The following is a 25,531-nucleotide window of genomic DNA, read 5'->3' on the forward strand; positions in this document are numbered from 1 at the left end:
TTCACAAACATTTAGATTTCAAAGTAGTTAAAATAAAAGACATATTAAGGCCCAACCTGTGCCATCTCGCGCCTTTCAAAACCATCTTAAAATGCATTAATACAAGAAAATCGTAAACAGCACTCACCACTCGACCATAAACAATGCTTGGAAGCATCGTGTTTACAGTTCGACAAGGCGAGAAAAGGAACTAAACGCTTCTATCATACAAAAACGTCATTTTTGACAGGTGTTTGACAGTTCTCCTTTACCAGCAGCGCTCCCGTCAATGTCACCCACGTTCATTTATAGCCTTGTCGAACTGTAGACTATAATATTATACTCTTTTTTAATTACTCATTTTTCTTTGGTTAAGACCAGTGTAAAAAAGGTTGAACTCCTGATTTGCAAGGCACATAACGACATGTGTGGACATGTCGGCATGCAATCTTACATACATCAGTATATAATATCCATAGCTGGGCATTAACTCGTTAATCCGTTAACCGTTAATTAACGAATTTAACATTTTGATTAATGGATTAACTTTTAAGTTAACTTTTAAAAATATTAACGGACTCGTTAACTTCCGTTAATATGCAGAAGTCCGTTAATCGTTAATCGAACCAATGTCTACTATTTACCGAACGGCACCGCGGCGCAGCGCGAAAACAGGTTCAGACAGTTATGAGTTAGTATGAAACGACAAGTGCCGGGCGGGCGGGCAGCGCGGCGCCGCGGCACGGCAACAGCGAGTGAAACAAAAGCAATACTAGATACATTTTCAGGCGCGTGCGAGTGAGAAGAGATTTGTTTCGTTTTATCATTTCATTAGCTTATAGAGTGAAGAGTGATTTGTTTATTGTTATTATAAATTATTTGCATGTTGACAAAGAAGAGTGCAGTGTAATTTTGTTAGGTAGAATACAATAATTATAAAAGTATTTTGTTTTGTCCCTAACCTTTTTTTTTTTGAGGAGGGGAAATGCATTACGCATCCCCCGCCCCCTCGGGGTAACTTCCAGAACCTAAACCAACAGGTTTTGTATGTACACTAACGCAATGATATAAGTCATAACAAGGCCATATTACATATTAACGGATTAACGATTAACGTTAACTTGCGTTAATTCGTCCAAAATATAACGCTTTAACGTTTAACGAAGTTAACTTTTCTTTTAACGGATTAACGATTAACGAAGTTAACTATTTGATTAACGGTGCCCAGCTATGATAATATCCCCCTAGAAGTGACATCATTGACATATTCATTTAAACTTTAAAGCCTTGTCGAACTGTAGGTATCTTTAGCTTGAGTGGCTTTACGATCCACGAGGCAACCGCGATCGACAAGAATTCAAATAAAATGAACTAGGCTGTTGGTTTCATTTTCTACAAACACCAATCTAACGATCATTCATAAAGTGGCATATAATTTGAATTTTTGTCAGTCGCGGTCCCGGGCCGCGAGGATCGGACACACCTTTACAGTGTAGAGATCTGCGTTTACCTTAATATTAATGGTCACTGCATTAAAAAGCTGTAAGTATGTGCATTATTTTGGCCGAGTACTGAATACGCATCTAACATTTGTAAGTACAAAGCATGGACAAAATAAACTTATTTATAAAGTAACATAATATGAAAACTTTTAAATCGAAGGAAAGGAATCTTCTAGCTTTGGTATTTGACGAAGGTCAAAAGTATGTTGCCAGCAACTATCCCTCCTTCTTTTGTATCAAAACATCAGAATACAGATCAAAACTCATATCCTGTGTAAGCGACAAAAATAATTTCTATGTAACAAATGATATGTAAATTAATTGTCTAAAACATTTGTCCGTTTCGCAGAATTCTTCTATTACGTTTATAAAGTACTAAGGCATACAATTCCAGTCGTGTCTTAAGAGAATACGTCGTTAGCTTGCCTGAAACAAACAAAAGTATGATAAGAAATCGTTGCTTTGTGGTCATACTCAGTCAGTACCTACTCAGCACTCACAAGTGTCATCGTACACTACACCGACTCGACGCCAACCCAACTCACAATATTTAGGCCGGTATAAATAGTCAGTACTCAAGATCCATCTCGGTCTCAAGACGCGGTTTGGCTCTATGATTGGTCCAAATTTTGACAGCCAACCAATCACAGAGGCTGAACCGTGTCTTGAGAGCGAGATGCATCTTGAGTACTGACTATTTATACCGGCCTTAATGATGCCTATTGTATTCTCAGCTTTATGTACGGTGACTTAGGAGTTAATTTACTAACTTTCTTTATACGTAGAAGAGCCATGCTTCGGCACGAATGGGCCGGCTCGACCGGAGAAATATCACGTTCTCACAGAAAACCGGCGTGAAACAGCGGTTGCGCTGTGTTTCGCCGAGTGAGTAAGTTTACCTCCCATCCCTACCCTCCCCTATTACCCTATTCCCTCTTAAAAGGCCGGCAACGCACATGCAGCTCTTCTGATGCTGCGAGTATGCATGGGCGACGGAAGTTGCTTTCCATCAGGTGACCCGTTTGCTCGTTTGCCCCCTTATTTCATTAAAAAAAAACTTGCGAACGGGTGGACTAGCCACCCGGTGTGAGTTGACAAAACTATTACGTCTTAACTCCTAACAATGTAGGTTACATTTCTATATCATGATGTAATTTAGGTTGGAGTGGAGTTGGTATAATGTGCAATGACCTTAACTCGGGAACGGCTGCAGCCCATCGAAACTATCACTTCGCTTTTTAATTGTTGTTATTTTTTAATTATTGTATGGAAATGTAAATTGAGGGACCCCTAAGCGTGGCCCCGGGGGTGCCCCACTTTACCCCTCAGCAGCTACGCCACTGGACTCACCTGCAGCACCGTATGAAGGTGGCGCGGCGCGGCAGCTCGCGCAGGCGGGCGGCGCCGACGTAGGTGCAGGCGGAGCGCAGCCCGCCCAGCACGTCGCGCACCGTCGCCGCCACGTCGCCGCGGTACTCCACCTCCACCGTCTTGCCTGCAAAGAGAAGGGTGTTAACACCTTTATTGCGCCGAAAAGATACATATTACTGTATTTGCAGTATCTACTGTATCGTACCCCGCGAGCCCCCACCCAGAACAGCATGGCATACTACAAACAGCTACATGCATACAACAGGAACGTGCAGCACCCCTGAAGCTAATGGCAGTCATCGAGCTCCGAGACATATCAAAGACACTGCTATGCTTTCTGTAAGCCAGGATCGACAGCGGCTCAGCTAAACCCTTTGAAACAATCTCAGGGATGCTTTAAAGACATGCTTAATAATAACTCTTGAGATCTGCGCCAAAACCAATCAGATGTAATAATTAGAATGTCTGTAAACCCACCTTCCGAGGAGCGGTAGTCGGCAACCCCGCCCGCGTGCTTCTGCATGGCGGTGGATGAGGACATGCCGTAGAACAGCTTGACCTTCCGACCGTCGGGCTTAGTGACCACCTCGCCGCCGCACTGGTCGTGGCCGGCGAACATGCCGCCCGCCATCACGAAGTCCGCGCCCGCGCCGAACGCCTTCGCCACGTCGCCCGGACACGTGCACCCGCCGTCCTGGATACGGATGACTTAGAGCGCTTACAAACGAACGGCACTTGTCGACTAACGTCGACACGTGCCGTCGACAATTAGTGCCATTCGTCTGTAAGAAGCCAGTCGGAGGTTACACGCTTAGTTTCTCATTAATCTGATCCATCAACCTGGTAAAGATTGACACAAACTGAACGTGTAACCCAACGCATTGATGGACTGAACTGATGCCAGATGAGCGTAGAACCTGCGACTTACTATAAGCGATATTTAGATGCTCTTTTAACGTTGTTAGTGGCGGCCGAAAAGGAAGACCTTCCGACCGAGCGAGATAGCATGCTCGGTCAGGCCGAAGCCCACTGACGTCATTTCAGACGTTGTATATATCTTGCCGTTCTACGAAACTTCGATAGCGCAATGCAGGAATGTTAGGCGAATTGTGGGTACCGCCACATCACTCCCCCCCCGAAGACCTGTGGTATTCTTCGATGCGCTTGTATTGTCAGGTGTGGGCCGAAGCTACGCGTGCAATGACCAGGAGAGGGACCCCGTGCTCTGCTTGCTGACCGGTCGTTGTAGCCTATGGCTGCCCCGTTCAAGCCAGACACGGGTTCGACCGGCGCGGAAGCCTAACGCGGCTTATGGTCGAGGCGACCCGGTTATGCTTGATGTCTGCTGACGTGGTGCGGATGGGCGGGGAGTGTTGATGATGATTGATGTCCAGAAGGATGTATGTTCTTATCGGTGGTCACCAATTTAACGTTGTTAGTGGCGGCCGAAAAGGAAGATCTTCCGACCGAGCGAGATAGCATGCTCGGTCAGGCCGAAGCCCACTGACGTCATTTCAGACGTTGTATATATCTTGCCGTTCTACGAAACTTCGATAGCGCAATGCAGGAATGTTAGGCGAATTGTGGGTACCGCCACATCACTTCCCCCCGAAGACCTGTTGTAAATAATAGCTTAGTTTTATTCCCTCCTTTGTTTACACTTAGATTTAAGATTTCATATTAGTAATTCCTATTGGAAAATGTTTATCTTGTGTCTCATTTTTATAATATTGCTGTCCCTTTCGCACGGGAATGTAGTGTGTTTCACACAATTGTTATTGCTGTATCTTTCTTGCATAGTTGCACTCGAACTATTGTTGTCTCTTTTTTACATGGCTTTGTTTTACATATTTTATTGTTTATTTATCTTATAAGAATGTTTGTTTACCATTGTATTAGCTTATAAGAATCCCATTTGATGTCATATTATGTGTAAAATGTTATATTTCAATAAACGGACTGCATTCGTTCGACAACAACCGATAGAACCCCACGGGCTCTAACGGTACAAATTTCCTATATAAACACGCACTTTCTCGGTGCATACACATTCACTTCCGACAAGCCAAGCAGATGCATGCGTAAGCCCTGCTCCACCACACTCCGCTCCAAGCAGTACCAAGTTTACTCCTGTGTTTCCTTCTCGTCTCCTGCACCTCCTTCTCCAGAAATCTTCCATCCGGCATCCTTCACCCTTCAAGATACAGTCCACTGCTCTGCCACCCGGCGACCACGGCCCCGCCGAGTTTGTCGTGTTGCCAACAACTGGTCCTTCAGAAGCCGGATCACTGCGTCAGCTCGTGAAGAAAGAAGCTCGCCCTGAAGATTGCAGCCAGCCCTGGAGAAGAGAGAAGCTCGCCCTGAAGACGGCAGCCCAGTCCCGGAGAAGAGAGAAGATTGAAGAGAGAAAACACAGGAGAAGAGACGAAGCCCCTGCAGCCAAGGCCAGCGTCTACCTTCTGAAGAAAGAAGAAAGAAACAAGTACGCGCGAGTGTTGGTGGTTGGCTTTGCTTACCTCCACCAATTACTTGGAAGCAATCCTCATTAACGTGCGTGGCCACCTAGCGGTGTTAAACGGCCCCTGCAGAGCGCACGGAAGCATTGTGGACGACCTGACGCCTCCACACACCTACCCAGGTGAACAGTCAGCACCCCGCCGGCACGGTACGGTAACGCTCTGGGGCCACAAGTTGGCACGCAACGACGGGTGCGGACATTCCTCCCGCACTCTGATGCACCCGTGAGCGCCCGCGCCCTCTACCGGGAGGTTCCTACCTTCCTATTCCCTGCATTCCTATTCCCGGTTCGGCGTCACCGCGGTAGCAAGCTGACCGGGCTGTTAGTAGTAGGCTTGGTAGGTCGCGTTACGTATAGGTAAAGACATTAAGTGAAGTGAAAGTGAAAAGTGTTAGTTTTAAGGTTAGGGCCCCTCGTGCGCAATGGAGAACGCGCGTGTGTTGCGCTCGGGCAAGTCCACGCCCTCGCGGGAAGAGACGCCATCGTCAGGGCAGACCACGACCCACGAGACCAGCACATGGAGCAGAGGCACCGGCGTTGAAGACACGACGGAGAGCAGCACGCGTACCGACGCTAGGGCCAAACTAAATTCAGTACCCGCACAAATCGACAACGTAGTCGAAAATGTAGGAAGTGCGCCGGGCACTATAGTTAACGTCCCCGGGGACAGAGCGAGCAGCAAATTATCCGCGTTGCAGGCCGAATTAGAGTATCACAACTCCGAACTAGCACGGGCTAGGGCGGCGTCCGCAGCTGCCATGAGTCGGCTGGAAATAGCTAGGATAGAGCTAGGAGAATCCACTGACGCGGACCAGCCACCCAGATCGAATAAAACCCGAGTTGAAGGCTGGATCTCGGAGCAATGTGTTAGGCCGTCAACAAGCGCTCAAAACCCGGGACGAGACCCGCGTCCGACCGAAAACATCAAACCGCGCGCCGGTAACACGTCGCTTAGCGACATGACATTGCTAGCCAACGCGATAGTTCAAGCGGTCAATTCGAGTAGGTCGGAAGCGACGCCTAAATTCATTCATGAGTTGCCCCACTTCGACGGAACAATTACGGAGTGGATGGCGTTTAAATCCGTTTTTAATGACACCGCGGATATGTTCTCGGACATTCAAAATGTAGCTAGGTTAAGAGGATTCCACACCGCCCTTTTTTCCATACAAACGTTGTCCCCTGTTTCCTCCCTGGATAATGCTAGTAGAGTTATAATTTTTTTCCTGAATATCTACGGCCACTAATACAATGTCCCTATGTTTTCTTTTTTTTCATAATTTAATTATTAAATAAGATATGAACGTTCAAAAACCCAAAAAAATGGCCAAATTTTCCACTGTGTTCAAACGTCCAGAAAACAGATTTGGCTAGATTATACAAAAAAAGCAAAACATAGGAACACAGCTCAAGCCTTTTTTTAATATTTAATGAAAAAAGTACTTAAATCGGTTAAGTTTTGGAGAAGGAATCAGGGGACAACGAATCGTTGATTTTCTGGATTTTCTGCAGTTGTCTCGATCGCGTTCTGCGGTATAGGCCTGAGGTAAGGGAGACAGCTATAGATATTACACGTACTTTTTTTTCATTTCTCTAGCCCCTGTTGTATCCTCTTAAGAAAAGCATTAAGAGACGCGGCCCGCGAAACAGTTAGATCTTTGCTATACACAGTATCGGACCCGTACGAAATAATAGATACGCTAGAACGGCGATACGGCAGGCCAGAACTACCTACTTATTCTCTCCGAAATCGAAAACATAAAACGTTTACCCCGTATGACGGAAGACGGGCGCAATGTTAGTAGTTTCGCGAGTAAAATATCAAACACGGTAGCGGCCATAAAGTCACTTAACCAGCCACAATATTTGTACTCTCCCGAGTTAGTGGGTCGAATAGTCGACAAGTTAAATATTATTTTAAAATATAAGTGGTACGAGTTCAAATCTGAACGACCCGGAGCACCGGAGCTCGAATTAATGGCTAGATTTTTAAATATTATGGCGGATCAGTGCGGCGCGATGTTCGCATACGAAACAGCTAGGGAGGAAAGGAGAGGCAAGATGAAACCTCGCGCGGTAAACACGACTCGCACACGGACTCATAGATCGACGCGTTATGATAGCGATAGTTCCTGTGATAGATCAGATTGCGAAGTCACGTACGAGCCGCGTAATACCGTAGCAGCCGCGTTCAAACCCTCAGCTAAAAAGGCCGAACCATTCAGGCCGAAGCATCGCACGCCGCGCCCCGCGACAGAGGCGCCACGCTCCGCGACGGAAGCGCCGTCAAACTCGTCCAATAGAAATAATTGTCCCGTATGTTCAGGCTCCCATACGACTATTAATTGTGCAGATTTTATTAAACTTAGCGTATCGGAAAGATGGGACGCAGCTAAAAATAGTAAACTTTGCTTTAGATGTCTAAATAACTCGCGCGGGCGAACTTTCAGATGTAAATATATTCCGTGCGGCATAAACGGTTGCGAAGCGTCTCATAATAAGCTATTACACGGCAGCGGCAGTGCAGCGCCGCCCGCAAGCGGCAATGTTAGCTCAATAAATCACGTTCGTGCGTCAAACACCTACCTCAAAGTAGTGCCGGTTGAGATAAGTGGCCCAGTGGGCACCACCGCTACATACGCCTTGCTGGACGAGGGCTCTACATTGACCCTAGTTGAGCGTACGGTAGCGGACAGTGTAGCACCCAGGGGTCGCAGCCAGCTACTTAAGTTGGAAGGGGTAGGCGGTAACCAAATTGACGACCCCGAATCGTGCAACATATCGCTAACAATCCGCGGCGCGTGTAGTCGAAATCTAGAAAAAATGAACGCGAGCACGATTAGTAATTTGAACCTTACGCCGCAGTCCGTAAGCAAGGACCTAGTTAGACAGTGCAGCCACCTAGCGGAATTAGAAGACGAACTGTGTTACGAGCAGGCTAAACCTACGATACTCATCGGCCAAGATAACTGGCACTTAATTACGTCTCGACAATTACGTATCGGAAATAAGGGTCAGCCAGTGGCGTCGTTAACTAAATTAGGATGGGTCCTGCACGGGCAGGACGCAAGCTCGCGTAATTTAAATAATATTCAGTTCATAAGTCACGTAAGAACGTCGCAGTCCGAGGATCCCGCGTTAGAATTGATAAGGAATTATTTTAGCATAGAGTCGTTAGGTATAGAGCCGCGTAAACCTAAAGCGGATCCGGACGAGCGCGCGTTAACTGTTTTAAATAGAACTTGCAATAAAATGAACGATTGCGATCGGTATGAGTCAGGCTTATTGTGGAAAACCGACAATGAAGTAATGCCGGACAATAAGAAACAAGCCCTAAGCCGTCTGTACAATCTAGAGAACAAATTAGATAAAAACTTAAACTTAAAAATAGAGTATTCGAAACAAGTAAATAACTTGCTAAGTTCGGGTTACGCAGAACTAGTGAGCACCCCAGCCACATCACCTCGCACCTGGTACTTACCTCATTTTTCAGTGGTTCATCCCCAAAAAGGTAAGGTGCGACTGGTTTTTGACGCTGCGGCTAAATGTGGGGGAAAATGTTTGAATGATGCGCTACTAACCGGGCCCGACTTATTGCAGTCGCTTTTCGGCGTTTTAGTTAGGTTCCGCGAAGGAAAAATAGCAGTAGTAGCGGACATCAAAGAGATGTTCTTACAAATAAAAGTGATTGATTCGGATCGCGACAGCCTTCGTTTTCTGTGGCGAGGCGACGATAGAAACATCCCCCCGCGAGAATACCGTATGACCTCGCTTATTTTTGGGGCGGCCTCATCGCCGTGCGTGGCCATTCATGTTAAAAATAAAAACGCGCAAAACTTTAGTTCAGAGTACCCGAAGGTAGCTAAAGCTGCGGAACGGAACTTTTATATGGACGATTACTTAGACTCATTCGACGACGCGGACGAAGCCAGGCAAGCGGTCAATGCCATGTATAGGATTAACTTAGGCGCTTCGTTCGAGTTACGCGGTTGGGCGTCGAATGTGCCCGAAGTGATAAAAGACGTTTCCGATAAGCGAATTAGCGGCGCGACGACTTTAGGAAAAAGCGATACAGAGAGGACTTTAGGTCTCATTTGGAACCACGCTCGCGACACTCTAGGATTTAACGTGAACCTCAGAAACACGCCATCTAGTGTAATTTCAGGGGAAATTTTACCCACCAAGAGGCAAGTCACTAGCGCCGTCATGTCGGTTTTCGACCCGTTAGGATTAGTTTCGCCGGTAACTATGGTAGGTAAGTGCCTCATTCAGGAAATATGGCGTAGTGGCGTAGGTTGGGACAATCTTATAACTAAGGAACACCACATTACGTGGATGTCGTTTATTAATAATTTAAACTTGCTGAGGACTTTCGAAATAGAAAGATACGTACCTGCCCCGCCCTCTGGCGAGGGGGAGTTACACATATTTTGCGATGCTAGCGAAAAAGTTTATTCGGCCGCAGTTTATTTCGTTAGCATGAATAATAACACAAAGACGGCTAGATTAGTTACGGGAAAGGCGAAAGTAGCGCCGTTGAAACCAATTTCGATACCGCGATTAGAGTTGCAAGCCGCGGTTCTTGGTTCCCGCTTAGCAGAGTCAGTAAAACGGGAATCTGACTACAAAATTACAAAGTCGTATTACTGGTCGGATTCAAAAACGGTATTAGCTTGGATTAGGTCCGATCCGCGTACTTTCAAGTCGTTTGTCGCGCACCGGCTAGCCGAGATCGAAAGTACAACGACCCCGGCCGACTGGCGATGGGTGCCGAGCGCCGACAACGTCGCGGACGACGCTACCAAGGGCATTCCGGTGAATTTTAGTTCGACACACAGATGGTTTACAGGACCTAGCTTTATTTTAGACGACCCCGCGACATGGCCGTGCGAAAAGCGGACCGCGGCTCCCTTACCCCCTTCAGGGGAGGAGAGAATAATTAAGCAGGTTCACGTCTGTGTAGACCATGTAAATAACGATTACTTGCCTAAAGTTGAAAGGTTTTCGAAGTATAAGCGCCTGGTACGCGCTGCTGCCACCGTCTTGCTCTCGGCTGAGGCATTTAAAGCCAAATTGCTCAAGAGAAAAGTAAATACGGAAATCTCTCCTGATCACATCAGACTAGCAGAATTGCTGCTTATCAAGAGGAGTCAGAACATCTCGTTCGCGGACGATATAAAGACGATAGAGGCTGGGCAACGACCTCCGAAGAGGTCCCCCTTTCACAAACTTGCTGTGAAACTCGACCGCAGCGGGATATTATACCTCGATAGCAGAGTTAAGGAAGAATATAATCTGCCTGTCCTACATGCGAAGGAAGAATTTACCCGACTGTTAGTGCATCACACGCACGCTGTATTTAACCACGGCAATCACCAAACCGTGATGAACGAGCTCCGACAGCGCTACCACATAATTGGACTACGCAGCATCCTTCGCTATATATGCAACAAGTGTCAATGGTGTAGAACCTACAGGGGAACTCCCTCTAAAATTCCCCTGGGTGACTTACCTCCTGAAAGACTGGCCCATAATCAGCCGCCGTTCACAGCCTTGGCGGTTGACTATTTTGGCCCAATGCAAGTCACGATCGGGCGAAGACACGAGAAGCGGTGGGGCGCACTTTACACGTGCCTCACCACTCGGGCCGTGCATCTGGAGCTGGTGCCTTCCCTATCTGCATCCTCCATGATTATGAGCTTGCGCCGAATGATGTCCCGCCGTGGCACTCCGACGGTCATATATAGCGACAACGGAACCAACTTCGTGGGCGCCGAGAAAGAAGTGACGGAAGCTCTTCAACAAAATGACGACGCGATGAAGGTCTTCGCCTCCGGAAAACAGATAATTTGGAAAAGAATACCCCCTGGGGCCCCGAACATGGGCGGCGCCTGGGAGAGATTAGTGAGATCTGTGAAGGCGGCATTACGAGTCACCTTAACAGAAAAGACGCCCCTAGATGAAGTGTTGCATACGCTGTTGCTGGAAGCAGAACATGTCATAAATACGAGACCGTTAACACCAGTAAATCCTGATCTAAACGAGGAATCACTGACCCCAAATCACTTCCTAATTGGGAGGTCAAGCGGGATGATACCTTTCGGCTCGTATAAAGACTACACAGCAGACAGTCGCTCGTGGAAAGCTGCGCAAAAGTTGGCCGAAGCGTTCTGGGCTAGATGGGTAGCAGAGTACAAACCCCAATTGATGCCTCGGCTCGGCAACTCGCAGCACAGCAACCTCAACCCCGGAGACATCGTTATAATATGTGATAGAACGATGCCCCGTGGAATATGGCCTAGAGGTGAAATAATAAAGACTTTCCCAGGTCCAGACGGGCGGGTTAGAGTAGCAGAAGTCCGTACAGCCGCCGGACTAATTCGTCGCCCAGCCTCTCGTCTGATTCTCGTAAGCAGCCAGGAATAAAACGTTTCGGTGCTTGCGCACGAGGGGGAGACTGTAAATAATAGCTTAGTTTTATTCCCTCCTTTGTTTACACTTAGATTTAAGATTTCATATTAGTAATTCCTATTGGAAAATGTTTATCTTGTGTCTCATTTTTATAATATTGCTGTCCCTTTCGCACGGGAATGTAGTGTGTTTCACACAATTGTTATTGCTGTATCTTTCTTGCATAGTTGCACTCGAACTATTGTTGTCTCTTTTTTACATGGCTTTGTTTTACATATTTTATTGTTTATTTATCTTATAAGAATGTTTGTTTACCATTGTATTAGCTTATAAGAATCCCATTTGATGTCATATTATGTGTAAAATGTTATATTTCAATAAACGGACTGCATTCGTTCGACAACAACCGATAGAACCCCACGGGCTCTAACGGTACAAATTTCCTATATAAACACGCACTTTCTCGGTGCATACACATTCACTTCCGACAAGCCAAGCAGATGCATGCGTAAGCCCTGCTCCACCACACTCCGCTCCAAGCAGTACCAAGTTTACTCCTGTGTTTCCTTCTCGTCTCCTGCACCTCCTTCTCCAGAAATCTTCCATCCGGCATCCTTCACCCTTCAAGATACAGTCCACTGCTCTGCCACCCGGCGACCACGGCCCCGCCGAGTTTGTCGTGTCGCCAACACCTGTGGTATTCTTCGATGCGCTTGTGTTGTCAGGTGTGGGCCGAAGCTACGCGTGCAATGACCAGGAGAGGGACCCCGTGCTCTACTTGCTGACCGGTCGTTGTAGCCTATGGCTGCCCCGTTCAAGCCAGACACGGGTTCGACCGGCGCGGAAGCCTAACGCGGCTTATGGTCGAGGCGACCCGGTTATGCTTGATGTCTGCTGACGTGGTGCGGATGGGCGGGGAGTGTTGATGATGATTGATGTCCAGAAGGATGTATGTTCTTGTCGGTGGTCACCAATTTAACGTTGTTAGTGGCGGCCGAAAAGGAAGATCTTCCGACCGAGCGAGATAGCATGCTCGGTCAGGCCGAAGCCCACTGACGTCATTTCAGACGTTGTATATATCTTGCCGTTCTACGAAACTTCGATAGCGCAATGCAGGAATGTTAGGCAAATTGTGGGTACCGCCACACTCTATCACTCTTATAGAGATCGCAACGAGTTAACGTATAACCATAAAGAAATCATGCAAGTAGGTATAATAATGTAGTCCATGGTACAACTCAAGCGTCAACTACTCAAGGTTTATCAAGTGAAGTTTCCGATGTGCCAGACAGAATATACATTAACTTTTGAATAGACAGACTTTGTATAGTTGTTCACTGTGTATTTTTTTATCACAAGCGTAAAAGTCTAGTACTTAATAGAATTAGTCGTACCGATATAATGTGACCCTTGAGTCCGTGCGCAGCGTCGGCGCACTCGATGACTGCCGACAGCTGCGGGTAGCCCACGCCCGTCTTGATCCGCGTCGTGCATACTGAGCCTGGACCTATTCCGACCTGGAAGATTATAAATGTCTATAAAATTCACCAAAGTTCAGGGAAAATTACCAAAAAGGTTGACCAGCTAGTACCATTGAACAAATTGATTTATAGGTAGATGATGACCTACATAAATTAGTTGGGTTATGTCATGTCAGTGTTGGCTGCGCAGTAAGCTTAACATAAGTCATAACCCGACCAAACAAACTCGGTCCATCCTTAGATGTCTGCCTTATGCCAATGAATCTGTTTCTCGATAGTACATCGGGGCGAACAAAATAGGGATATACAGGTTCAAATGAGCCCGTTAAAATGAACAACTTTTTCTATGAGAACAATGCTGAGCTGAGAACTCAAAAAAAAATGCCGACTTCATACCCACACAAATTGCCCGGATCGGCATTTTGTGTGGGTAAGACGATGGATTTTTTTGAGTACTCGCAGTATTGTATTGTATTAATACTCGCAAACAATATTAATAATCAAAATTCAATTACCTTAATTATATCTGCTCCGGAAAGGATTAATTCTTCGACCATTTCTCCCGTGACTACATTACCGGCCTGAAAATTTAATAATTTTGTAAATAATTTCGGTCAAAATTAAATACATTAACATAGTTAAGATACCACAAGGCTAGTGAGCTGTAGACTGACAAAGCACAATCAAACATTCCCGGTTTACAAAAGGCAAGGGCAATCACTTATCACAAAAAACCCAAAAGAAAACACTCACTATAATAGTATGCGTGGGGAAGGCTGCGCGTACTCTTCTCAGGTACTCGACGAAGTGCTGCGAGTAGCCGTTGGCGACGTCCAGGCACACGAACTTCACCTCCTTCACGTTGTTGAGGATCTCCGACAGACGGTCGAAGTCCGCCTCGCCTGTGCCCGAGCTGGCAGCTGGAAACATTAAAAAAAAAGATTAATCAGTGGCGGTCATAGGGGGTGGCGAACAATGCAATCACTCGGAGCCTCGCAAGGTGTTTTTTCGTAAGACAAAGGACCTCGCAATGATCTGCCCCCCAGGGCCTCGCAAAGACAGCTGCGGTCGTGTATTACGCGTTTCCCGTAGGCCGTAGTCCCACCTTCAGGAGCAGGAACACCGTTGGGGTTCTAGTGGGTAGTCCCGGGTGCGTCTTCCGTCCGCCCCGGGGAGTTCCACATACGAAAGTGTGTCTGTCTGTTAGCTCTTCACGCCCAAACCGATGAACCAATTTTGCTAAAATTTGGTATGGAAAGCTACATTAAGTCCCGGGAAGGACATAGGATACTTTTTATCCCGGAAACATGTGGTTCCCACACAAGAAATGAATTTGGCGCAACGGAGTTGTGGGCGTCGTCTAGTATCTAAATACAAGGATTTTAGAACTGTCCTAATTTTGTACCTACCACTGGTTCGGGTTCTATGACATAAATCTTGCCTTCTCTCATTTTGGTCGGATTGTTTTAATCCTCCGGGATTAGAATTTTAGTCTTGATGGCGTTACAAACATCTTTACTAGCCCAAGAAATACCTACTTTACGATAATATTGACTATTGTGGAAATATTAGTTCAGTCGCTCTATTATTAATCAAACATTGATTAAAATATATCTTAGCAAATCAAAATGATTGAAACTACTTACAAGCAATATTGTCAGTAGTTTCAATCATCCTAAACATTTCCACGATTTCCATAAACGATATTTGATTTGTAGATCAACTTTTTGTATCGGTCACAACCCACGGGGATAAAATACATAAAAACCCGTATAATTTGGGTCAAGGCTGCGGCAGTGGGTTTCCAGGGCGTAGTGGTGTACCTAACAATGGTTCTGGCCGGACGCCAAACGCTCGTTCTACGTAATGGAGCTCATCTCGATTATTTCCGTCAAATTCTTGGATGCAATCCGTTTAGGCATTACCTAGGTTCCTCTATTATTGTGATCTTTATGTCGTTGTTATAAAAGTCCGGTCATAAGTAGAATAACTTCGAACGGTTTGTTCACGCGCTTTCGCACTCTCTTTTCGTACATTACGTTTATTACCTGTGCTTTAAACATGGGAAAGCCACTCGACACGACTGGACCGTTCCTGCAGCCTTACTAAGACCGATAGTCAGATAACTGTAGGCCTCACGTAAGATTATAACTTATAAGGACCAGGAACGAATCGCCTACCTAGGCGATTCGTCTAGCTGGATCATTACATAAAAAATCAGTCACTACTCATTATCAGCTATTACATAATAATAATTATTACATAATATGCTGTGAAATTCATAATTAGTTCCGAACGAATAAAATTAACAATGCCTCTTGATAAGATACTATCATTGAACAATAATTAGTTATTTCATATTGGTTAATTCTTTTGAATTGTTTAGAATTTGATAAATAACGATCACTAAGTAAAGTTAAAAAATATTTACCCAAATGTTCGAGACTCGACGGATTTTCTTCTGCAAACTTCTTCCATTCTTCTAAACTGTAGTATTTGTGAATGCACGTGAAGACACCATGCTGAAAGTAATAATTGAACTTAGAGGAAATAGTTTATCGCGAAAATTTGAGAGGCGCGGTGTTGCCAAACGAAACTGTTCCTCCGAAACAGTAGGATTGACTGATTGATTTATAGGTAGGCCTAAAATATCGGCCTATAACAAGACGTGAGTGGAAGAATAAGATAAGTAACATGAAAATACTTCCCGTTTTTTTGCTTAAATGGAGGCTTAAGGACCGGAAAAATTATTTGAAATAGAAAAACAATGGATTATTATGTGTAGCCAGATATATTAGCTAGGTCATGAAGTAGATAAGTTACAAGTTTTATTAAAATAATTAGGTAAAAAATTAGTTATTGTCCGTATGTTACGAAATGGTACTTGTTCGATTCTTCCACTCACGTCGTTTATTCTTATGCTAAGTACTGACATACGGTTTTGCTCGATAGTTTTACTCCATATCGAAGGAAATGACATATTTGACATATTTAATTCCATCGAGCTGGAGGCGCTGGAGCTCGAAGCGAGCCTTCGAGCTGTCAGTTTTGCGGTCCACACGGTGGTTATTGCTCGATTCGCAGACTAAACAGTGCATAATCCTGAATCGCTTCCTTCTAAGCATACAACTATGCGTTTGTCGGATAGTTGTATGCTAAGAAGGAAGAGACTTAAAAGAAGTTGTCTTTTTTTAAAGACTGCTGAGCAAAGGCCTCTTCCAAGGTATTTCTCTCCTCTCGATCTAATACCAGTAGTCTCTACGAGTTGCCTTTACATGGTCTAAATTGCCAACACCTCGCTCGGTCGGAACTCGACATTTTTAATTATTCCCACGACAATCGACATCATATTAAAAGGCAAGCAACGTTTCCCGGGTCAGCTAGTATTTTTTTTGGAAAATTCATCACCAAATAAACATGAAGTAACAAAAACGGAAATCTTAGGTATATAAATGCATTTGTTTAGCACGCTGCCCGAATTCTCGAGCTTGTGACAGAATGATCTCAGTGTTTATATTGTAACAGCCGCGTGCTATTATAAACTTCCTGCTTCAGTCAGTCTACATTGTTCAAAGAAATCGCTACTATCTTTTCACATACGCCTTCCGGTCTAATGTTTTCAGCATTGGAATTTGGAACTGTTTGTTTTAAGAATTCCTATATATAATATGTATTTACTACATAAAATCGATCTACGTACCTCTCTCGGTCGCCTAACTAAATATTAATATTATGATCTGGTGAATCAATTTCCTACTACTGGTACTTTTGTACCTTAAATTGAATATTTTGCAATGCAAAGGTATTATAAAAAGTCATGTACTTATAGTCTGTCAAGAAAGTGAAGAAATTAAAAAGTGGCAACATCGTAGTGTCATCCCTTTTTTCTAGATTGATTTGAAAGGGATGTCACTACGATGTTGCCACTTTTTAATTTCTTCACTTTCTTGGCAGACTGTACTTAAACAAAGTAAAACAACGCAACACTACCATGCCCTTTGTATTTTCTCTACACGCGACCTTATTTGGCCTTGTCCTAAAATGACCCAACATTTTCTCCACTGAAGCTAGCTTGTCGAGTTGATATTGGGACATATTCTTATCTATAATATTAGTACCTAATATTGCGTTGCGTTACTTTTACGTAAGTCATTCAAGTCCCTGACACTGAAAAAATGATTAAAATCGATTCAGCAGTTTTGACTTGTTTTCATTATTACTACCGTACCCGTGGCCTACATTGGTCGGTACCGCCGCAAAAGCTACTTCCCGCAATTTTTAAATCTGTTATATCTTCGAAAATATACATTTAAATCGTAATTTATGCTGTAAAGGGCCATATAGATATACATTAAATCAACAATGAATTGTATAAGGATTAATGCTGTATTTGTTAAAATTGCTTCGAAAATTTGCCATTATTTGTCGTAAAAAGAAAATGACAAAAAAATGTTATTGTGGGATATCCAATAACAGACATATTATACCGTCACGGAATTTACTTTAGACCTTTTCAATGTGTACAATAGGTACTTTGATAAATCTCGTGATACCCTATGCGATACAGAACGAAATGACACAGGGGGCAAGCAGGGGGTATTCTAGGTTTACTGTCATCAGTCATCACATTATGAAATATTGAGGTGTATTTAATTCTTACATAATATGTAAGAATTAAATTCACCTCAATATTTCATTATAAAATTGCTGTGACGTCACACAATTTTGTGTGAAACTAATGAAATTCGTACGACATACCTACTTGATGGATGGTCCCCTTGCCAGGAACATCTAGCATAATTTTCTTGCCTACCTTGGACAACTCCTTGGCCATTTCGAATGTGCCGACGGTGTCCATGTTGCTCGCCATGATGGGGACACCCCTGTAGGTCTGCCCCGAGTTCCGGAATTTGATCTCTCTGTACAGGTCCACCTGAAACATGACACGGTGTAATTCAGTGTTAGAAAAATATTGTCTTCTTCGCCATACTAATATTATAATTTCTTCTAGAGATAAGCACACCTATGTACTCTATTAATGTATGGTATATTTTGGGCTAGTTTTAGAAAATTGTACATAAAGAATAAATAAATAAATAAAATATAAATTGCAAAAGTGTATCTATCTGTCTGTTACGTCTTCACGCCCAAACCGCTGAACCGATTTTGCTGTTTGGTATGGGGATATTTTGAGGCCCGGGATTCCCGGGAAAAAACACAGGATACTTTTTATCCCTGAAAAATGTACGGTCTACTGTTCTCGCTCGATAAAGCAATTTCGGTGCGGAGTCGCGGGCGTCATCTAGTATTTTTCATAAAGCTACAAGTTGTCAGCCCTTCGTAGGTATAGTGAAGTTAGTAGGTATTAGTAGTGGTATTAGTAATTTTCATACCGGTCATAATACGAACGGTCAGTTCAGACCGCAACACGACGAGGCAAGGCGAGGCGAAGCGCGGCGCGGGCGCGGCATAAATTTGTATGGATTTGACAGATTCGCAAAACGTCTCGCGCAATTGAAATCTGTCAATATCCATGCCGCGCCGCGCCTCGCCTCGCCTCGTCGCGTTGCAGTCTGAATTGACCCTACCAAGTACTTAGTAGATAAACTGGCTATTTAATTTCATGAAGCTACTAACGCAAAAATATCATTTTCTGTTCGGCGAGACCTCACCATAAGTCTATCATAACAACAACTAATAAACTGCCATTTTCTTGCTGAGAGTTCATGTCGAAGACATATTATTGTGTCATAATATATTCATGGTTTTATTTGAGCAATTGTCGGTACCAGCACTGGCAGGGCGGAGTACACGATCAATATCATTGTTTGTTCTGCTGCTTAGAAACCTGAGATATGATAAAAGTTTACCGCTAATCAATTGCTAACGAGGCAATCTGATAGCGGGAAATATAAACTGTGGCAGCGCACTTAAAAGTAACAAGTTACCACAATATTGTGTTGCCCGCAAAATTTGTTGCGCCGATTTGTTTTAAATCGTATGATCCATACGTTTTCCGGGATAAAGTCCTGTATCCAGTATCATTGTCCCGGATACAAAGAATCTCCATAAATATAAAGTTCAGCGGTTGAAGAGTGAAGAGGCAAGCAGGCAGAAGACAGACTGGCAGTGTTGATCTACCAGAATACGTTTGATGTTGGATTGATAATATTGACGTTAACTCTGCCGAGACTGTCCCGACACTTTATCAAAGCTTGTTATTTATTAATGTTGAATTTAAAAGCAGAGATACAAGTCACTACTCTGGCTCTATATCTTAGAATAATCTCTATATTATGTTTTATACAGTAACAGAGCTATTGAAAAGGTTTACCCTAAGTTCATGGAGTTAAGGATTTCACTATTAATATTACACTAAGATATCCGAAATATTGTAAATGACAATAAGGATGGCAATCTTCTAAAACGACTGTGAATCCATTTCGTAAGTTCTGGACCAAATTCTAGACTCCTATGTTCTTTTCAGTAACCACTTATTCAACTTTATCCAACAAAAAATCTCTAGGTTTTTTTTCATCATTATTGTTAATAATGAAATTAATAATCTTTACATTCTTAACATTAACATAAGTGTTTAATGATTTCTTAGTGAAGTGGTTCTAGCTGCTTAGTATTAAGGCGGATTGATCCAGTGCATGTTTGTTCGAACTCAATAAAATCCGCATCACAGATGTGGACGTACGTAATTTGGTCGGGTTATGTCAAGCCCAGCCGACAACATATAGTTACATTGACTTGAATTTTTTTCTTTTGGTACAATGCACGATTTGTTGTCTCTTCTTTATGAAATTAACTAGACGACTCGAACATTAAAATTGTAGGAATTACTTTAGTGTTGCAAAAATTACATTCTTAGGCCCTAAATGTATAAAAAAATCTAATCAAGTTAAAAAGTAGAAAAAGTCTAAAAGTAAAAAAATTAAAGGTATAATCTCTCAAGGAGCTAGCCTCCTCTTTAATAATAATGTAGGTAAATATTCTGATATAGATAACTTAAATGAAAAACATTATTGCCAATGTTTTACAACAATAATAAACTTAAACGGTCTATGGATGTCGCATATTTGGTCCAAACGTGACTATTGTTAGAAATCAAAGAATTGTAGAGCTATGCACGAGTGAGCTGATGTTGCAATTTTCTATAACAATAATAAGAAATATTCGATCAGATTAGGTATTTCGTAATGACCTAGTTCTGACGTAGCACAGACTGGCCTACAAAGTAGGAAACGCCAATGAGTCTAGAATTTTTGGCAAAGATCCGATGCCAGCGAGTAGAGGTTACAGCGCAGGAAGTCGATAAACAGTCTGTGATTACACGAGCTTTTGCCCGCGGCTTCGCTCGCGTTAAGAAGCATTATTATATACAAACTTTCATCCCCTATTTGAACCCATTGGGGTTGGAATTTATCAAAATCCTTTCTTAGCGGATGCCTACGTTATAACATCTACCTGCATGCCAAATTTCAGCCCAATCCGTCCAGTGGTTTGGGCTGTGCGTTGATAGATCACTATGTCAATCAGTCAGTCACCTTTGAGTTTTATATATGTATATATAGATAGAAGATAGATTAACAGTATTACAAGTGTAATTATAAGACATTTATTTCTTTACTCTATCAACTTACTAATAAACGTTGTATAAGCTTTGAATAGTTATACAGTGTTTTGTTCCTGTCACACAAGTGACATTTTCAATTGGATTGAAGAAGACAAAACACTGTATAACTATTCAAAGCTTAAACAGCGTTTATTAGTAAGGGGGTATATTTATAATTTTATTTATTTATATATTATTGTTCCTGCAATAAAATCATAACTATCAGTTCACACCGAAATGAAAGCGAAGGAGCGATGCATTATACTAAGCAATGGATAAGATTTGAGAGTTTGAACTCTATCGAATAATAGAGCTTCAAATTGAGATGAGCATCTTTTAAATTTACTTATACTGAGCATCCGATAGAGTACGGCACTGTCGCTTGGGAGACTACCTATGTGCGGGTTTCCTCACGATGTTGTCTAAAAGAGTTCATACGTACTGTTTCTTCACTTGTGCTTTGTAAATCATCCACAACAAAAGCCAACTCCTTAATTTTAGATATTTTACAGCTTGTTGAAATACTTCTTGTTGAATGGTTTGAAATCCAAAGGTGAACAATGAACATATCACTCCTTTGCCTCATGAAGTCATGACGCATACATTCGTCAGTTTTATTGCTCTTTATTGTATTTAATGTAGCTCTATTAACATGATATTATCTAGATGAGATACGTAGCCATTGATAATTGCACACGTGAATATTCGTTCAGAATTAATTTGCCTCGAAAATATACTATCATTTTGCATTCCTATGTCGCAGGCTTAAAGAATTGGCTCGGCTCGGGTGTATTTTATAGTAAGTACTTAACTAAAGTTAATTTCTCCAATTTTTATCTCATGTGATTTTTTAAGATAAAAACAGGAAGTATTGTTTGGTTCATTAAAAACATGTTTGTATTTAGAAGTAGATAAATAATTGAGCAAAATTATTTAAATATTAGTATGTCTGTACAAGATTTCTGCTATCATATTTTGATAGCTGATTCAGCAAAAACGACATGCAGCCTTGCAATATTTGCTAACTAACTTCCGCACCCAGAGGGCGGATACATTTAAAAACTTCAATTTAATGAACAGTTCGTCAAAATAATACACGGGGCAGTCAAAATATTTTTTTAGCGTGAAGCCAAACGAGCGTATTTTTGTGAGTCGTGAGTCGTAGAATTTCTGCCGCGTGTAAATGAAACAGGACTTTTGTATGAAACTGAATACAGCAGAATTTCCGCCAGCCGAAATTCTACGACTCACAACTCACAAATTGCACTCGTTTGGCTTTACACCCTTAATTGCATTTAAAATTCGTCTCTGAGTGAGGCAGCAAGTTCTTAAGTTTTTCTAAATCAGGAAATGTTTTCAAACCTCAAGCGATAAATACGTTATGACTGTCAGCAGGTTGTGTGTAGGACATTATCACGTCGTGAGTCGTGACGTCACACGTTTGCATTATTAACCATGACAATGGATGGAGCGTTTTGCAGTTTATAGTTCTTGACTATGAGTATGTTCTTAATTCTCATATTATGTTGGTATTCCTAGGAAGGCCGTTATAATGGCGAAATAATTAAAAGTGTGTCAGTCTGTTTGCCTGTCTGTTACCTGTTACCTCTTCACGCCCAAACCACTGCACCGATTTTACTGAATGGTGTAAAGATAATTTGAGTCCCGTGAAAGGACATATGGTACTTTTTAACCCGAAAAAATGTATGGTTTACGATGTTATCTAGTACTAGCTGCCCCGGCAAACGTTGTTTTGCTATTAAATGATTTTCCCTGTTTTCCTGCTTTTCTCTTGAAGTTTTTTCTGATTTTTTTTCTATAGACCTCACGGAGCCCGAGACCTTTCCAACGAATGCAAAACCGTGGAAATCGGTTCGTGCGTTCTAGAGTTATAGCGTCAGGAAGGAAAACCCGACTTACTTTTATATATTAGATATAATATAATAATAATTATGGCTCCCTTGAAGAGCCAAGGTATCACTCTTACCGAAAGTCTGTTACCTCTTAACTCTTACCGATACCGATTACCGATGAACTGATTCGATCTGAACTGATCGTCTTCGATCCTATATTATAGAGATAATTTGATGGGATAACTCGTAATCATTGGATACTTTTTTCCCTTTTTTTCCATTGAAAAATTTAATATTAAAAAATATTAAAAATTTAATATATGGTTCCCGCAAGAATCGAGATAAAAGAAGTTTTGCGCAAATGAGGTTGCGGCAACATCTAGTGGGTCGTAAGTTGATAACCAATATACTGGACATTTGGAACAATTAAGCCAGGGGTTCCCAAACTTTTTTCTCTCATAGACCACTTTAAACATTTTGCTGGATCCGGTGGAGCCCCCCTAAGCTCAAGCCCGATCTAAAAAAGCGTATTCATCCAATAGTTGGACCTTAACTTTTTTGTATTCTAAGTTTGACTCACAAGTCACAGTACAAGGAACCATTAAGCTTCCACTTCGGAGTGGTAAAAAGTTAACGCAAATATTTTCTTGTTTTGTAGCTCTATTTAACAAAAATTACCACACTTTTACTTATTTCTAAATCTCCTCGCTCTGTAATATTTAATCAGCTATTAATATAATATTTTCTGCGTATATTCATAGGAGAAGTCAAATCGGGTCACCTAATTTTTATAGACCCCCGTTAACGACTCCATTTTTTCCATGCAAGCGTAGACCCCTATCGGGCTCCCGTGGACCCCTGGTGGTCCACCTTGACCACTTTGGGAATCAATGAATTAAGCGGTTTTGTCTGGTTTGAGAGAAGCAATCACGTCTTCTTTAAAGCGGTTTTTACTTCTTTCATTTGGTTTACAACTATCTTAGATGGATGTTTCTTCGGAATCATCAGCAAAGGCTCTGTTTTTTTAAGATTTTATTTAAGTATTTGCGTTTCAAATTATTTGCGGTTTTGTTTAAAAAACAACAATAAGTGAACATGATCATTTAAAACAATGGATTGCGACGATTGTGATATTAATTTATTACTGATATAGCTACTGTTAAAATGTTAATATTTTTATTGTTAAAATAATTCTAATGAACTCACCCACCGCGTCTGTCTGTCTGTGTATCTGGTTATTCGCGATAATTTTAAGAGATTATTAATAAAAATTTAAATTTTATGGTCTTCTTCGTGGTCATCGCTATGATCTTCATATTATTCTTCTAATATAGCCTATAGTTTCTTACCTAACTAAACAAATTTCTTAAAGGTTCTATAATAATACCTACTTTTGAATACGTAAAGCCCCTTAGTCCGGTCGCCGGAAAGGGAGTTCGTTCTTTATAGATTATTTTCTCGTTCGCAAGAAAATAATGGTCTCCATTATATTATTGGTACTTACATGGACGAATATCTCTTTGTTCTGCGAGCGGACTAAGGCAGTTGAATACTCTTAGAAGATGCTGTCATACGTAATAAACACGTATTTCTTAATTTACTACATTTTATTAGGGCAAGTACCGGGCTTTTAAACTAAGGAGTAATTCAAGCGTATCATTAATGTAAATTAACATAAAATTAACGTTAATTAAACGTACGATGCACTGTCACTAATTTTGGAATGAGCGTATTATTTACTTTTGTTACATAAGTATTCATGTGAATATACGTGGGAGAACCATGCTTCGGCACGAATGGGCCGGCTCGACCGGAGAAATACCACGTTCTCACAGAAAACCGAACAGCGCTTGCGCTGTTTCACGCCGAGTGAGTGAGTTTACCGGAGGCCCAATCCCCTACCCTATTCCCTTTCCTACCCTCCCCTATTCCCTTTCCTTCCCATCCCTACCCTCCCCTATTACGCTATTCCCTCTAAAAGGCCGGCAACGCACCTGCAACTCTTCTGATGCTGCGAGTGTCCATGGGCGACGGAAGTTGCTTTCCATCAGGTGACCCGTTTGCTCGTTTGCCCCCTAATTTCATAAAAAAAGGAATATCGCAAGTTTGCAGATGAGCACTTGAATTATTTTAATTTCAGGGAAAACCTTAAATTAAGTTTTCTTGCAGTCGCTTCTGTAGGTAGACAAAAGGCATATTTCTTCTATCTTCTCTAAATTACACTGCATTAAAACTAAATAGTAAGACGAAAACACAGCGAGCGACGATACAAATCGGTCTATTTACAAATACTTTAAAATTCCACTTACATCGCTCCTGCTCTTGAGCGTGCTCCTCTTGGGCCTGAGCAGCACATCTTTAAAGTCCAGCTTCACCTCGTTTATAATGTTTGGCATTTTGTCTTACACTCCAGTCTGTACTCGTAATAATATTCGGCGGCGGCCAGCGCACTCCTCCCGCGCGCGGTATCGACTGCTCGCTACGTTGCGGTGTTGCCGTATGTTTTGATAATTTTATCTTCTATTTCTATTTTGTACTGTCTACTAACAGTCTTTTGACAAGACAAATCTATGTGTTATAATATGTATTCATAAATTGTATTGTATTCGTCTACTTCAATATTTTCTGATACATTTCATAGAAGCTACAATGCATTGATTTTGCCTATTTTCTGGGTTTTAAATCGTTTTCTAATTAATTTGTTCTTTAATAATTCTAATGATGTGTGTAGAAGTTATTTCATTGTTAAGCATTAATATGAAATAGAATAAGAGCATTGAATAAAAATTTCTTCA

At 42.3% G+C, this 25,531-nt stretch overlaps 1 protein-coding gene across 1 annotated transcript; it reads right to left on the reverse strand.

Annotated features, from left to right (window-relative positions):
• Window positions 1-1,606: 1,606 nt before the first annotated feature.
• Window positions 1,607-25,226, reverse strand: LOC121731474 (GMP reductase 2-like). The gene is made up of 9 exons (XM_042120905.1): window positions 25,046-25,226; window positions 18,076-18,195; window positions 15,694-15,784; window positions 14,016-14,182; window positions 13,778-13,843; window positions 13,176-13,298; window positions 3,330-3,546; window positions 2,832-2,976; window positions 1,607-1,907 (listed from the first exon to the last, which is right to left on the reverse strand). Exons 1-9 carry the CDS (start codon window positions 25,130-25,132, stop codon window positions 1,883-1,885), a joined length of 1,041 nt encoding a protein of 346 aa, XP_041976839.1. The 5' UTR covers window positions 25,133-25,226; the 3' UTR covers window positions 1,607-1,882.
• Window positions 25,227-25,531: the final 305 nt, after the last annotated feature.

Source organism: Aricia agestis, chromosome 1 (assembly GCF_905147365.1).
Source record: "Aricia agestis chromosome 1, ilAriAges1.1, whole genome shotgun sequence".
Lineage (NCBI taxonomy): Eukaryota > Metazoa > Arthropoda > Insecta > Lepidoptera > Lycaenidae > Aricia > Aricia agestis.

Excerpts from the sequence above, each read along its gene's own strand:
- LOC121731474 (XM_042120905.1), bottom strand. The coding sequence starts at position 25,132 with ATGCCAAACATTATAAACGAGGTGAAGCTGGACTTTAAAGATGTGCTG. Across the intron at positions 13,844-14,015 it reads TCCCCACGCATACTATTATA|GCCGGTAATGTAGTCACGGG; the intron begins GTGAGTGTTTTC and ends TTAAATTTTCAG. Across the intron at positions 3,547-13,175 it reads TCAAGGGTCACATTATATCG|GACGGCGGGTGCACGTGTCC; the intron begins GTACGACTAATT and ends ATCCGTATCCAG.